General features: G+C 40.4%; 1 protein-coding gene and 1 long non-coding RNA gene across 5 annotated transcripts in view; one reads left to right on the top strand and one right to left on the bottom strand.

Annotated features, from left to right (window-relative positions):
- Positions 1-2334: 2334 nt before the first annotated feature.
- Positions 2335-17136, bottom strand: part of LSAMP (limbic system associated membrane protein) — a 626714-nt gene continuing 611912 nt past the window's right edge. For 2 of the 4 annotated variants that reach the window (XM_021068414.2, XM_021068416.2), the window contains 2 exons: positions 11537-11569; positions 2335-5348 (listed from right to left, as the gene is read on the bottom strand). In XM_021068414.2, coding sequence (XP_020924073.1) covers positions 5251-5348; positions 11537-11569 — 131 coding nt within the window. In that variant the 3' untranslated portion in view covers positions 2335-5250. 4 annotated transcript variants of the gene reach the window in all.
- On the top strand, positions 5306-5641 carry LOC146397727 (uncharacterized). Its single transcript, XR_014824804.1, has 2 exons — positions 5306-5431; positions 5526-5641. It is a non-coding gene; the product is annotated as an uncharacterized LOC146397727 (long non-coding RNA).

Raw genomic sequence — 17136 nt, 5'->3', positions numbered from 1 at the left:
AAGATGGTTGAAAGATGATGCAATAGACCCAAGAGCCCTTAAAACTCCTACATCCTTCCTGTGTCTTTATTTCCCTTGCTTTGGAGTCCAGGAAGACAAGGTGGCAACAATTGGGAGAGACTCCACTGAGGTCCTGAAGGAACAAAGAGTTGGCCTCTTGAGTTCTGAGCAGAATGTGAAGCTTTAACAGTTCCTGTGGGTCTCTTTCCTTTGGCTGTGATAACCTTGTGTTTGGGCTATTAGTCGTATTTCTTCCCATTCTAACCTGTGACATGCTTTGGTTTTTATTTATTTTTTTATTTGATTTTTTTTTTCTTTCTGATTCATAGGTTTAGCTGAACTCGGGCCCTGCTTGAAAAATGAGGTTTACATAGTTTATATTATGTACATAAACTACTGATTTACATTGATTTACACATGATTGGTGTCTAATTTATTAATCAGCACGCAGTATGTAAATTTGCTGAAAGGAAATCAAGATTTTAAAATAAGTTTTCCATAATATCCATAAACATTTACGCTGGTGTAAATGTGAAACCTACACCTAACGTTAATACCAGCTTTCTTGCCAATGGGATAGTCATGTATGTTGCTTGGTGAAGACAAATTCTTTCTTGAATATCAGCTGGCCACTTGATAACATAGCTACTTGCAAAAAAGAGTAGTTTACTTCGCTTCCACTGTATGCAAATAAATGTAAACTCCATTTTGCATTTAGTGAGACATTTATAGACATTATGCCAACCGCGATGGAAAATTTATACCACTGGAGCAAATGCAATCTTTGGAGAAGAAATATTTTAAACACTCAGGAAAGAAGGAAACTTCCTAAAATGGATTTGCATTTCTTAACTCTAGGTCTTATTTGACCATTTTTTATGGTATGTTTAATATTTGTCTTTAAAATATGAATGGTTTTCATAGGTTAGATAAAGCATTTCATTTATATTTCTATTTAAATAAAAAGATAGTTATTGGGAACCAAGACTAAATCCAGGCCAAAAGGTTATGAAGTTAAGAGAAAAATAAGGCCATGGTTAATCCCAGGGAAAATGGTCTATAAGCAAATTCCTTTTAAACAATTCATTACAAAGTGGAAAAAAAATGGGGCTCCACATCTTTCTAAATGAAGTGTAGCTTTTCTTTTTTAAACCAAATTCACTATTCTTTTTTAAGTTTAAATCATCATTTCAGATTTGTTTTTATAATACATACAATATTGTAAATATATCATCTGTAAAGATAAGATTTAAAAAAAATACAATACACACATATATTATTTTTTCACAAATAATTCAAGACCTGCAAAAAGTAAATTGGGAAACTCTGGGAGACAAGCCAATAGAAACAGTCAAACCACAACCAGTCTGGGGATGGAACCTATAACTCTGGAGTGTTAAGAAGTTAGGAACTCAGTAGGTAATAACTCAGAAACAATTTCATGCTGAGGAATTTCGTTTTTGTGTGCAAAGGAGGTAAGTCCATTTTTGGAGGAGAAACATATTTCTGTTTCAGTCCTCCAAGAACATGAAAATCACGAGTAGTTTTACAAGGTCTCTATGAATAGCCCCAATTGTCTGAAGATGTAGTAAAAAATGCCCATGGCAAGGGTGACGTCTGCGTGACTTGGAAGAGAAGGCAAAGGTCAATGGGACAATTCTTCCCAACAGAAAATGCAAGGACTTTCCCCTAAGCTTTAGTTCTTTTAGGGCAGAGGGATTTTTTTTTTTTTTTTTTTTTCGTCTCAAACCTGATAAAACTGTTCCTACAACAAGGCCAAACCTCCTGGTGAACAATCCCACAGAGGATCTAATCATGCAGTCATGAAACCTAGGATGGATTTCGTTCTTCAGGAAGTGTCTTTGGTCAAGGTCATTTCCGCTTTAGTTAACGGCAAGTCAGGTCTAAGGATTTTGTTTTATGAAGGGTGGAGTTTCATTTTTCATAAAAAGGACATTAAATAGATTAGCTGTTCAGATTAACTGATGTATTTCACTCCGCTCAGTCTATTGTTTTCAACCTGTTGGTTCTTTTCATTGCAGGGTTTCAAACCTTCGTTATCAAAGGGCAAAATTCTTGAAGAGATTTATCACACGATGATGAACTAAATTCCAAGAAGTCCCATGTTCAAACTCAATCTCATGATGTCAGTCCTCTGGCTTCTACCTTTTTCCTGACCTTTCTCCAAGCTACTTTCTCTTCCATTTTTCACATTGCTTAAAGACATTCTCAAACCTATGACATTTCTGGGATAAGTGACTGCTCTGAAACAGGAGACAGGGCAAAATTCCCCAATCCTACCAGAGATATATGCAAACAACACAATATTCAATATACGTTTAATTATGTTTAATATATGGACCATTATAATAAAACTCAGGGAACACATGGTGCTGACACGGCAAAGACATTTCTTTCAATGGAGAATCTCCTTCCATAAAACCAAGACCTTGTCTTTAGGGTAAAGACAATAAGAAATCTAAGTGTATGATTAAAATCTGTGACATGCCATGGGAATCTGTTTCTGAAATGGATACTAAACTGAATTAATGCCTGCTACTTTTCTCTTCTTATATATCTTTAAATTAGCATGCACTCCTCTAAAGCTTCCACTTAAGGATGAGGCTGACTCATCAATATATGGGGAATATTTATCATCAAGGATGATAAGCTTTTGTTCCTGTACTAAGAAGACTTAACTGTTAAAGAAATCCCTGATTGTCAATAAATTGATGCTGCATAGGAGTATGGCTCACCTCTATATTTTAGTAGCTACCATCGTGGATGAGAATTTCGATCCTATGCAGGGATCTGTCACAGATAATTTTACCCATCCCCAAGCCCAATTTGCTCTTCAGTTTCATGTCTAAACTGCAAAATCATAAAATTCTGGTGATAAGCTTTTAAAACAAACAATAGACTCCCCAGAAGAGATTAAAAGTACTGCTCACCAAAATCATTATCTTCAAAAATGAGCTTCATTGTAAAGAATTTTGATTAATCTATTCAAGATATATTTTAGATTTATTTTCCTTCCTTCCTCCCTCTCCTTCGTCCTTTTTCTTATTCTCCCTCCCTCCCTTTCTTTATATCTCTTCTTTCCTTCCTCTCTTCCTTCCTTTCTTTTCTGATTTGCAGTTTTGAATTTCCTTGTTTTATATCACGTGACAGCTGTTTTGCAGGTTCTAAGGCTTGGTGAGCTACCATATTTGGCTCCACTGAAATAGTCAATGATGACCTCAAGAACAATCCTATGTCCTTCCGTTAACTGAGCCATTTCCAATGCCTCCTACAGTCTAAGTGAAAGCAATGGCTGGTTTCCTGACAAAGGTATCTACACATGGAGAGCCAGCTCTCTCTGTAAAGCCTTTCCTATTCCTTCTGGTGTGGTGGTGATGCTAAACTTTGTGGTCATGTATACAACTTTTGCCTAAATTATTACAAGTTTCTCAGCTCTTCTGGTTAAGAACTAACACATTATTTCAGTGTTCATGGCAAGAGGACTTTTGCAGATGTAAACATCAACACTGTATCCTCCACTGTATTTTTTTCGGAGACTAGAAACCAAGAGTGAGCAGCAAAGATGGAATCTAATGCCGTTCCTAGTGGTCTGGCCTGGAATAATGAAGGGCTACTAGGAAGAGCAGTGCTGCAAATCCGTGGATGTGCAGTGAGATAATGTGGGTGACCAAATAAGGTACTAGCCTAGAACACCAGGACAGAGATCTGCAAAGGAGCACATGGGTGGGTTCCTTTTTGCTCTGATCAATGCTTTGTCCTGACAGTATTTCTACCATTACGAGTAGTGACCTGGGCATCTGCCCTTCTCCTACCACGTTCATGCTATTTTATCTGAAATTGGGAAGAATCTCTGCTCAGGGAAATCTGTGGGACAAATGCAGTGTGATTTGAAGAGTGGAGAGGGGGCAAAACAGGGCTGCTTAGGATCTCCACATGTCTCATCATCCTTTCATTGGGAGTTAATACTTAGAGATCTCCCTACTTCTGGGGATCTGCTCAATGGATGCTACTCACTCCTGCAGCAAAGACGGACCACGTCTGCAAAATGCCAGGAAATCTAGGAATCCCTCAGACGGGGGAAACAAGAGTGAAATCAGAAATCTTCTATCCTAGGTCACCTCATCCACAGCACTGATTCTGTCTGTTTGCTCACCCTATCAATTGTAGGCACTTTCATCGACAGTGATAATCTGAGTGACTCTGGACTGGGTTCTGATGGCTGGACTGGGAGAAAAATGAGGTTCTGCCCTTAGGCGGGGCACAACTTGGTCTGAATACACACTGAGGGCCTGTGACATGGATGGGGGAGAGTCTCTGTTCCAGGCCTCCTTCCCTATCACAGGCCCCCAGCTCCTAGTCACACCCGCATCTCAAGATTACAGTGAGGGACGGTATCTATAGCACAATGGGTCTATGTACACGTGGACCATTCCCTCGGCATGCTTTAGAGAGAGACACACGCTCACACACACGTACACCCACGTTGAGAGCGAGACAGCACGCGCGCACAGTGGAGAGAATTAAATGGCACTTCCTAGCATCAGCAGTGTGACTAGTGCTGGGGGCGGGGGCAAAGGGAAGCGGCTGGTGGGTGAGGGTTCAGAGGGGATATCCCCGAGCAGAGGTGGGGGAGCTAGAACACACTGGAGGGAAAGGAGATGGTCTTAAAAGTTGGAGAGACAGTGGAGGCAGGAAAGCCAGACAAAGGCTCAGCAGAGGACTCTGCGTGGGTTCCATTGATAGTCTGAATGGCTATGAGTCAGCTCAAACAAAACACAGAATAAAATGATGATGGATATAGAAACACCAAAGGTGAGACCTTATTGTTTCTTTCCCCACAGATGAAAAAGTATGAAGGAAGGATAAAGTGTGTGTGTATGGTGGTGGGGTTATATCCATCTGGTACTTCTTCACTTGTCTTATTTTTACAGAATCCGGGTCTCCCAACCACTATGGAGTCTTTGTACAGTGTACATTTGCTTAGATATACACATACTCTGGTAGAAATCTTCCCACCCTGAATTATACTCCAATTTTTATTGATGGACTTTAAAACTGTTTTAAATGTTGTATTTTCTTCTTCGTTTTCTTATTTTCCCCCTTCATTTATAAACACACAAGTTGTGAAATAAACAGTCTCCCCCCACCTTGCTCTCTCTCTCTGTATCCTGTGTGACGCATTTTTGTGTGGTTTTTTTTTTTTTTAATTCTTTTGAAACTTTTATTCTATTAACATTTGCTGAGAAGGCAGAGCAGAGATGCTGCCAGCAGCCACAGTGGTACGGCCAGACTGATGGATCCGTTTATTCCTCTCACCGACCCAGGTCCTGCAGGGTGAAAGAGAGAGAGAAAAGAGAAGAGTTACAGCTGGCCCACTCTGTGTGACAGCTGACAGCTGATGGTGTCAAAGGTAAGACTGGGCCATGTACCAGCATCTCAAAGTCAGGGAATTTATGTCCAGCCTGAGAAGGATTCACGATCTTTTCTAAAATTCCTTCTCCTAGAGCTGTAAGTATTTGAAGGAATATCATGAGTTGAAACACTTCCAAATACAAAATGCTATCTCCAGACAAGGCCCTGAACTGGCTGCCACTGATGTGTGGGATGGTGGAGCAGTCTCCTCTTCACTCTGCAAAGCACTGTGATGATGCCAGCACTCGTGAAGATTCCAAGCATTGGTGAGGGTCCTTCAGCAGCCAGACATGGGCTCCTCCAGCTGACTCATCACAGTGTCTCCACCAATAAAACTTGGAACCAATCTGTGACTCTCTCCTTTCTCAGGGGGGAAATGGTAATTATTTATCTGTTAATGGGGAGGAGAATTGTTTCAAAGTAACATTTATGGCTGGGTAGCACCTTAGCCACAAGGCAGAAAATTAAGTCAGCTCATTATGGAGTCTTAAGAAACAGCAGGGGATGATCTGGTCCAAACTCTTCACTGGACCCTTTAAAAATAAAAATCAATGACAGCAGCACAAAAACAAACCAACCTAGTGAGGCAGGTCCAAACCAGAAGAATTCTTGCCCAGAACTCATCATGGAGGGCTATCTGCAGGTTTCCCAAAGGGGACATGATTTGGGGGATGTGGGTGTGGGAATAGAGGGCAAGTGGAGAAGGCACTTGTTTGCTGACATAAAGAGAAAATTGAGGCAGTAAATGTAGGTCCCAAGAGCTTGTCTCCTGTGCTGTGCTTGTTCCATTTTTCTTCTTTTGTATTGTTGTGTTCATTTAGATTCATCACAAGAAAATATTCGTGTTTTTCACAGCAAAGACTTTTGGATTTAAGACTGTATGCTTAGACTATGACATTCATAAGAGAAATTGGGGAGTTCCTATTGTGGCTCAGAGGTAGCGAACCCAACTGGTATCCAGGAGGACACAGGTTCGATCCCTGGCCCCATGTAGTGGGTTAAGGATCTGGCATTGCCATGAGCTGTGGTATAGGTCATAGAATTTGCTCAGATCCTGCATTGCTATGGCTGTAGTGTGGGACTTATGTATGCTGAGGGTGCAGCCCTAAAAAAGCAAAGAAGAAAAAAAAGAGAGCTCTTGGTGTCACTGGGATTATGGGTCACTTTGCAGTTTTGAGGGCACATATGGAAATCAATACAAGTGATTGAGTGTGTGCATGTGTGTGTGTGCGTGCATGAGTGCATGCACACAGGCTTGCACATGTGTGTTTAAACCTGTGATGGTTTGCAAGTGCAGTGGAAGGCATCCTCTGGCATGTGAATATTTCCAAAATTATCTATAAACATTCCAGATCAGATGTCAAATAACAGGGAAAATGTTGAATTCAAGAATTATGCTTTATGTAAGTAATAATAGGTACAACAACAACCAAACACAGCCAAAAAACAATTACACAGCACTTACTCCAAACACTGTTATAAATGTTTTACATATATAAGCACACAACCATGTTATGAGGCAGGTGCACTAACGAACCCTGGTTTACAGTGAGATAAGGGAGACACAGAGGAGTTAAATCCATTGTACACGTTATACAGCCAGTAAGCCTTTGCCCATGACCTCTGTACAGTGAGGTGACACTGTGAGGGGTGCTGGTGAGTCTCTTGTCAAATGTTAGGCAAATGAAATCTGGGTTTGTTTAAAACAATAGCCAGAACAAACAAAACCACATGAAGGCATCCGTTATCTTTGAAAAAGTGATTGTTTGAATAGAAAATTTTTTACTAGAATGCCTTCTTGAGAATATTAAAGCTATTATTTAATACAAAATATGAATATATACAAAGTTGGAACAGCATAGTTACAGTATAAAATGAGTGTTATTATATATAAAGCTATAGAGACACATAATAAACAATTTAAATATTCAATTTTTTAATTTTGTGAATGGCTATAGGAGCATATTAATTAAAGGCACTTAAGGTAACTTCAGATTCCCTTTTTTTTTTTTTTTTTTTTTTTTTTTTGCTTTTTAGGGCCGAACCCGAGGCACATGGAAGTTTCCAGGCTAAGGAGCTGCAGCTGCAGGCCTACACCACAGCCACAGCAACTCCAGATCTGAGTCACGGATGTGATCTACACTGCAGCTCACAGCAATGCCAGACCTTAACCCAGTGAGCAAGGCCAGGAATTGAACCTACATCCTCCTGGATACTAGTTGGGTTCGTAACCCACTGAGCCACAACAGGTACTCCCCAGATTCATATCTTTCATGAGGAATTAAGGTTCAAGAACAAGCAGCATGCTGAATGAAGCTCCTGATTAGTAACTATTGAAGAGGCATTCGAATCTAGGTGTTCAGAGTCTTAGCTCAATGTTTTTCCTAGTTCACCCCTCCCCCCTCCATTCTTTTTGGCCTTTTGGGAACTTAAACTCCCTTAATGGCTTAATGGCAACTTCCCAAGCCTTCTTGCCTGGGGGCGATGTTTTCCCATCATTTTAGTTCCTCTATAGGCTTTAGATGTTGAACTCTGTGGTACATTTGTTTGGATTAGTGTGTCAGTGATGCTTCCAAAACAGAGAAAAACTACAGACAAATTGAAGCCACACAGGGTTAAGCAAGAATGGTCTTTGTTTTACCCTAGGGATGGCGTGAAACCGTGAAACTGAAGGTTTTCAGAAAGAGTCAGTTCTGCCTAATTCCTTAATCTCATTTATAGTGCTGGGATGGCTAGATTATCTTTCAGACATCTTGGAGGGGAGTGGTTCCTGGGGGGAGTCTAAAAACTATAGTCTTATCATTTTATGTGAAGGGTAGTAAATATCCGAGAAACTAAAAATTCCTTCATTGAAAAATATGATACATGCATCTATGAACCTAGGTAAACATGTTCACATATAACATTCTTGCTAATATATGTGCATGTATGTACACACATATACATGCAGATACAAAGAGAAGTCTATTTGCTATGTATACACTTATGGTATACTCACATGTTATAGGTCTTTTAATTCACATAATTGAGAATTAACTGTTACTTTCACATGATATTCTAGGTTATACCTAGGGAATCCCAGTGTGACTGTGTTAATAATCTTTAATTTTATCTTTAGTAGAATTATTACTACACATTTGAAATATATTTTGTGGATCTGTTACAGATATTTTCATCTCTGTCAATTATTATTAAGTGCTCTCATATAGCTATTTGATGTGCTTATATGACTTACTCTCTTCATAATTGGTTTTGAGAGTAAACAAATAGGCTTGAAAAAGTACAAAGGTAACTGCTGTTAGTTGGGGAATCAACACAAGTGTGTACACAATTATAGACATATATATATATGACTGCATAGGAGACTACTTCAGTTAATGGCTATATCAGGGAAGAATAATCAGCAAAATCATTAATTATGTTAGTTCATATTATGAAATTTCTGCTTATTTGTGGAAATGCAAATGATAAATCTTATTTGCCACACCAGATGGCCACACTCAGCAAGTGCTTTTATATACTGACAGATTTATAATGAAAGCAAGAGTCTGCAAACATAAATTAGCCTTAAGAATAGATGGGCAAATAGAACTACAACTCAAAAATTGCTGCATGTTTTTCATATAATAGACAAAAATCCTATCTTGGTATTTAGCCATATCCTATATGTGTGCATGTGTGTTTATATAGTAATTGCTCAATAAGTGCGTTCACTGTCATTCATTATTAACTACAGAAGTCTGGATTATGGAAAGGCATGAAATACCCCTGAATCAAAGGCATTGGTTTGTGAACTGGGTTAGGGTTTTTAACATTTAACCTGAAGGTGCAATACTTAGCTGCGGCAGAATTGGAAAGTGTACATCAACACATGGGGGCAAGGTTCTCCACTCCAGGACAGGATGGCAGGTGAGGCTCTGTATCAAGTTGGTTGCAGGACCTCACCTGGACATGACAAGGCTTACAAAAGGGAATTTGTAGTTAAGGACAAAATTGATGAAACTTTCTAGAATTTAGGGACCTGAGAATTTGGGGGCAGGTCTCTACACTGCAGATCTGATGCGGGATGCTAAGCCTATTCATTTGTCTTTCAGTAAAATTGCAGTGAAAGGACGAGGAGATTTTTCTACACCTGCTTCACAGAGCATGTGCTTGTGATTCAAATGTGGCCAACACATTTCTGTTGTTTCTCCTGGATACTTTGGGCTCTTTTCCAGGATTTAGGACTAGATCTATTCAAAATAATCATGAATCACCCCCTCAGTGACTCCTGGGCATTCCTTCCAGCCACTAAGGAATCTAGGTCATTTATAATTTTATTCCTGTACATAGGTTAGCCATACAGAAAGAAGAAAGGCTAAGTGAGTTTGTTTGAATTCTTCTCAGAACTAAGGGTTGACTGAATGACTAAAAATAAAACAGAAACATAAACGATATACAAAACATTGTTAAGCAAAGGCGAAAAATTCCTAACGTCTAAATATCTCTAATATATGATTTAGTTGTGCAGACTGAGCCCTGTCTGTGGCCTGGGAGCCATGTTTAAAAGGAAAAAGACTGACTTTGGCGCCACCTGCTGTCCATGTTCTGCCAGTACAGCTTCCTCTGGGTGACAATCAACTAGGGATGAGAGCCTGTACTTTCCAGGCTGGAGCCCATTGGAGAATGGGATATATTGATGTTTTCTTTGAGCCGTGTGTCTTAGAATTAAATTTAGGTTCCCTTACCCTTCGGGTAAGGCTGAAGTATTTCTCATAGTGAGGATGGAATTAGCACATCTTTTCCATCAAAATAGTGTCAAATATTTTCACTTGAAAATTTTTGAAATTTTAGGCCATTACTTAGAATTCCTTTGAGTGACACTAGCAATTTTTCTCATTCATCTTTGAATAAAAAAAAAATCCTATGTCCTATTTTTCCCTCCACACCAAAGCTCTGTGGTTTCGTTATGTTCTGCTAACACCGGGTACCTAAGATCCAAATATAATTCATGAACATGGCACTGGAGAGAGAAGAAGGGCTGAAGAGGATGACAGTTTATACTTCTTGCTCCAAGAATCTTGGTTCTTTGTACATATTTCTGGTCACCTCTTCCCTGCTGTCTTTTGTGAAGAATTGCTAGCACTTGTCATAAACAAGGTGCTGGCCCTTTCCTGGGAGAAACCAACAAAGTGTCCACAGTCTCTGAGGCTCTTCACTGGGGTCTAAGTACCACAAGGACAGGTTTTCACTATTGAGGATGATCTCAGTGTCTCATCCCCGCTGAATCTCAGAGAAGACGTCTTCTTATGAGATAGTTACCAATCCAAGTGGGCCGTCCTAAAGATTTACAGAAGGCAGTTCAGCCACACAGATTTTTCTGTGACTCTGATCAGGGGACAGACAGTGTGATGGGTTTCTCTCGGACTTGTAAAGATGGCACCTCAGAATTGGAAGTTATTTGAACCTAAGGGTCCATGTCATGAAGGTTTGACATGACTGCCCAATATGTGTAGGGGAAAGTCTGTGGATTGTGTGCCACGTGGCTGATGGAGGAGTGTGGGGCAGCTGGAGGGCACAAAAAGGCAATTCCCAGGATATCCCAGTAGCCTGAGTATAGTGTGATGGGGAGGTTATATGAAGACCTGGAAGAAGGCTGAGGCAGGAAGGAATCTTAAATGCTCAAGTGCTGCACTTCAGGAGACCCTGCTCTGTTTCCTTTAGCAATGTGTTTACTTCAGTAGCCAACCAGGGATGGAAAGTGGGCTCTATGGTGGCTCTAGGTCTCTTCCAAGGGCCCTGTCATTGGGCAGTGAACATTTCCAAAGTGAAGCTTTGCAAGAATTGACCACAGACACATAAGATAAGGAAAGTAGAAGGGGGGATAACTTAGCTCCAGAGATTTAAAAATGAGTCACTATCACAAGCAATACAGGGGTCGTGAACTGGATGGGGGCTTTTTGTGAATGAGAATGCTCACAATTTGGGAAAATAGTGGCAAATGTTTTATGGAAATTATCACAAATTATTGATATGAAACAAACTCAAGTGTATAATGCCCCCATATACTGCTGTGAAATCTTAATTTTAACATGCAGAAGGTAAACAGCAATAAGAGACATACCTTTTTGCTTGAAGTGCACGGTGGTGCCAATTTCTAAAAAGGAAACATTTAGCAAAACAAAAACAGGTAAAAAATTCTTTATCCATTGAGCATAAGCACAAAGGTAGTCTGGTACTCTCCACTGAAAGGAGAAGGAAAGGAAAGGCAGAAAGAACATTCTACTAGCAACACAGAGATTGAAAGGAAGGCACTTGGAAAGAGATGGTTCTGTTGGAACAAATGTTGTACAGTTGGAGGTGGCAAAAACAATTTGCAACTACAGATACTTGATGTTCCATGTTATGCGTGTTGACAAGTACGAGGACTCTGAGCGTGGCATGTAAAAGGACTCTTGACTGCAACTTAGTGAAGTGATAGAATGTATCTGGCCCCCAATCCCATTCTACCACTTTGCTCCTGGTTTGCTCTACTCAAGCCAATTGACTTCCTTCCTTTTCTCCTAACACTCGAAATCCATTCCAACTTGAAAACATCTACACTTGGTGTTTTATCTGCTTGGACTGTTCCTTCCCCAGATCTCTGCATGGCCCACATAGTCACTTCATTCAGATTTCTGCTTCAGTGTCACCAAGTCAGGAATGATTTCTGTCATCACCTTCTCAAAAGTGGTACCTTCTGCTGCTTTCTATTATTTTACTCTGATTTCCTAGTATTAATAGCACTGATCACTACCTGGCGTCATGTTATACTTCACTTGTGTGCGTGTTTGGAATTCATCTTCTCCATTAGAACATAGTCTCCATGGGGGACAGTGACAGTGCAGGTCTCATCAACTACTGTCCCCCTGGTACCTAAATTAGAGCCTGGTAGGCAGCAGGAATTCAATTAATATTTGTCGAATCTATAAATAAACCTCAGGGTGAGAAGAACTTCAATAGGTCAAAGGCTTGGGTTCCCTTTTAAAGTATCCTTATCGGTTAAATCCCAGCACTCTTAGATCTTAAGAAGTAAATATGGAAAGTGCCCATGGAATACTTTGAATCCCAAGACAAAATGAAAGACTGGCAAGATACGGGAGCCCAAAACATGGCTGTTAGATAGGATTTTCTTCTTGAAGCCATGGTCACCTGCCCTTCTGTCCTTAATTAGCTAGCCCATTACCTGCAGAAGGTGGAAGTCCATTCAGGAGCTTGGAGCAAGATTGCTGCCTCTCCTAGCAGAAGCCAGAAGCTAACATCACTCTCACCTTAGAAGTAAGGCCAGGAGTTCCTGTCGTGGTGCAGTGGTTAATGAATCCGACTAGGAACCATGAGGTTGCGGGTTCGATCCCTGCCCTTGCTCAGTGGGTTAACGATCTGGCATTGCACTGAGCTGTGGTGAAGGTTGCAGACGCGGCTTGGATCCTGCATTGCTGTGGCTCTGGCGTAGGCTGGCAGCTACAGCTTCGATTAGACCCCTAGCCTGGGAACCTCCATATGCCGAGAGAGCGGCTCCCCCCCCCCAAAAAAAGAAGTGAAGCCAGATTCTACAGGTACAAAATATCAGACTCCACCTGTTGACCACACTGATCAACGATAGTATATTAAACACACTGACACCGGTTTTCTTTCTTAATAACTGTTCTCACAAATTTTCTTTGACATCCTAATATTGCCTTAAGAACTGCTGAAAAGGCATTGCAAAGAATTGTTCATCATAATGGGGGAGACTGAAGCCCAGAGAGGCTAATAATTTCCCAGAGGTCACACACTGAGAGGCAGAGCTGAGACAGAAATTCGGGGCTCCTAGTTCTTCAGCCAGAACTCTGTCCATTATTCACAATATCCCTCAGGTATTTCAGGTATTTTTATGACAGAAAGACTGACTAAGTATAGCCTATATTACTCTAGGGTTGTCACTGGCATGTTTAAATGGACTGGGGAATGGGTTGGCGCTGCTCTTATGCAAAATGCATGCAACATCCCTTCTTTCTTTGTTCAAGCCATTCTTTAAATTTTTTTTTTTTTTTCAGGGCGGCACTCATGGCATATGGAAGTTCCCAGGCTAGAGGTTGAGTTGGAAAGGCAGCCGCAGGCCTACACCACAACCACAGCAACATGGGATCTGAGCTGCATCTGTGACCTACACCACAGCTCATGGCAATGTCAGATCCTTAACCCACTGGGCAGGGTCGGGGTTGAATCCACATCCTTATGGATACTAGTTGGTTTGTTTCCACTGTGCACAATGGGCGTTCTTCAGAATTTATAAGGAGCTCGGAAGGTCACTCAAAAGGGCTTAGATCCCTGATGGGATCATCTTCATGTAAAGAACACTTGGTTCTTCCTCCTCCGTCCCAGGCCTCATGGACTAATTCCAAGCAACTGTTCAGGAATTTGGGCAGGCAGGAAAAACAAAGGTTCTGCTTAAGCTAGAAAATATCATTTAACTTCTCTTTGCCTCAGGTTCATCAACTGGTAAAATCAGTTTGATTAAATGCTTATAAATTTGTTCTATCAGTTAGATAAATTAATCATCATACTATATGTTAACTACTGCCAGACACATGGTAAGGGCTCGAAAAATAGAACTATTGTCAGATTTACAGTAAAACCTCTTCTAGAGAGGACTGCCAGTGAAGGTTTGGTGGAAAAAGAGGGAAGTAGATCTTAAAAGTAAGCCATGGCAGTATAGTTTCAAAGAATTGCACTGTAAAAAAAAAAAATCTGCAAAGGTGTGGATAAACAAGATGTTATCGCTGAAATGTTAGGGAAGCAGACTGATGAGGCAGTGTTTTGGTCGGGAGAAAACTAGCACTGGGTTAACCAGTCACTGGCACAGGCTTGGGGACATCTATATGTCCTGAATGAATTTCTTAGGGAACAGACCCTCCCTTGCTAATCAATTAAAAGGAGTTCAACAAAAGAACTTAAAAAACATTGCACAAATATTACACCATATGAAGTAAATACCACAAAAACTCAGATAAAAATTCACACTTGCTTAAAATATCTTTAAAAAGCAAACTAGCTCACCAGTTATATTTTAGGATGTCTTCCCAAAGGCAATAAATGAACTAGTTTTTGAAATACTCATGATCTTAAGATCTTGGAACTCCACTTGTGTTTAGGAAAAGAGAACGGAGTGCTTATTTTGCCCTATTACTTCCAACTCACCCTCTTCCGCTGGAATAGAATATTCTCTTCTGAGGACCAAAAAACCCTGAATTTTTTGAGCCGGGCTCTTTGAAAATGTGGTCGTATATTGCCATCTTGTGGTAATATTAAGAAATGTTCTTATATGCCGTCTAAAGTAATCCTGTTTGTCCACCAGGTGGCATTAGTGAAAAAAAATAAAAAATTTCTTCAGAGCAGGCATGAAATGCAGTTTTTGAAAAGGAGTCTTTCCTGTTACAGACAAGAGAAAAAAAATTTTGGGGGGGTCCTTAACAACTGGATATTATTCTTTCTTTTCCAAAGTGAAGGTGATCTCGAGTTCTTGGGTAAAACCGCCTTGACAGGGATACTAATTCTATAGTAATTCTGGCCGCATTCATTGGAATACACCTGAAACCTACTATTTTTAAGCTTCTTGGAAAACTTCTCTCTACATAATGATCTTTCTTTAGCAAATATACTGAACAAGTAAGCACAGGAGTGCCACTCTAAATAATAAAAAGATAAATTACTGCGGCAATATAATGGACAAAATTGGGGAAGGGGAGGCGATCTAGTAGAGAGAAAGTTCTAAAATTCTCGGATTATTGTCATGTGCATAGACCTCAGCTCCAGATGAGGGGGTACAAGGAGGTGAAGGGGACAGAACTTAGCCCTAGAAAAAGCAAGTGCCCTGACAAATTTATTTATGTTAATCTGTCTTTGACTTTTGACTTTTAGGTTCTTTATTCCAAACCGTGTTAGACAAAAACGTGCAGCATGAAAAAGAGCTGATTCAGCCTTTCCCATCAGCAGAGACAATGTCTTCCTTATGCACGACTGTAGCCTCAGCTCACTATTACTCTGGCACAGACTGTATGTTTAAGAGATTTGCTGAATCAGTGTCTGAGTACGGAAATGAACGAATGAATGAGTAAGCAAATTAATCAATACCCTGAGAGCTGCCCTCACTAAGATTCTGGGTAGGGGAGAATTTTATTCTTTTTTTTTTTTTTTTTGCTTTTTAGGGCTCTACCTGTAGCAGCGTATTGAAATTCCCAGGCTAGAGGTCAAATCAGAGCTAAAGCTGCTAGCCTGCACCACAGCCACAGCAACTTGGGATCCAAGCCTTGCTGTGACATACACTACAGCTCATGGCAACGCCGGATCCTTAAAACCCACTGAGCAAGGCCAGGGATCGAACCCCAGTCGTCATGGATACTAGTTGGGTTCGTTACCACTGAGGCACAATGGGAACTCCAGGAAAATTTTATTCTTTTGAAACCACTATGCCTTCATGTAAAGACAAAATGATTGTTGGGAATTCACAGCCATTTGAAGAACCACATGGGGCCAGGAGGTCCTTTCATTAGTCCCCAGATCCCTGGCAGGTAAGACATTTTCTGGGGATGGGGGGGGGGGTGAGCTTTATTTAAGAATATCATCATGACTTAGGAAATGTAAACCTTAGGAAAAAAAAAATGAAGCTTTTTGGCTGTTGTTGTTCAAAGGCCAGAAGATTTATTCTTACCTCTTACCTCCCATTCTGTGGTATGATTAGTGTCTCTACCTCTCTCCATAATTAAAGTGCGTGTTGGGAAGGTGACAGGTGCGTCATTGGAAACGTTAGTGTTTACAGTATGGTAGCTCCCTAGTTACCTCTGGAAATTTCTGTATCTATGTTTATGAGCAGTGTTGACAAGTGGCCTTATTTGAATGCTATCTGGGAAGGGAAGTGAGGAGAACTGATTTTCAGTACTTTGAGTCTTGGCGACTTACCTCCAATCCTCTGCTTAGATGCATTCGTTCCAAGCCACAGGTAGGACAGGGAGAGTTTGGGGGTTATATGGTTTGCCAAACTGTTCTAACTGCAGGATGTTTAGTTGAAACTAAGTGGCACACTCCTTAACCTGCCGCAGCCAGTGGAACAAGGAAACATGGTGCGTAGGACACAATTCCTTCTATGGGGCCAGTCTTCTGATGGCCCCCAGGTTTTGAAAATGACATGGTAGAGGACTTAAAGTAACTACTTTCATTTTTTTCTTTCTGGTTCAGAATTAATAAGGGCATGTATTCAGGGGAGAGAGAGGGTCCAAATTCAATAGGGATTTTATCCTCCATTTGCCTGGAAAAAGTGAGAGAGGGATGGAGCTAAAATCATCAAGAAATTTAGTAAAACAAATGAATGATACTATGTGACGTGCTGCTTCTTCCTCCCTCGCTAATGTGAGGACCTGAAGCATAACATTTGTAAATGTCTTCTGTGGGAATTTATGGCTATTGTATTCTTTTGGTTTTGTTTTTTTTTTTTTCGCCAAGGTTTTGAGAAATAAAACCTTTATCATTATAGTGGCTTAAAAGGGGGAAATTTTTATTAATTCAATTTTCAAAGCCACACTTTGAGAATTGTTAATTTCTTTCTCGATGGGTTCTCTCCTCTGCTTGAAGGCTTTAGGGATTAGCAGTTTCTACTTACAAGTATTACTATTATTGTTTTTCCTTTTGACATAGGAAAAAAAAAAGACA

This window comes from Sus scrofa, chromosome 13 (assembly GCF_054392235.1).
Source record: "Sus scrofa isolate SSC_HxYL_T2T_F1_AM1 chromosome 13, Sscrofa_HxYL_maternal_Yorkshire_Landrace_v2.0, whole genome shotgun sequence".
NCBI classification, from domain to species: Eukaryota; Metazoa; Chordata; class Mammalia; order Artiodactyla; family Suidae; genus Sus; species Sus scrofa.
This window is presented reverse-complemented; position numbering and strand designations above follow the sequence as displayed.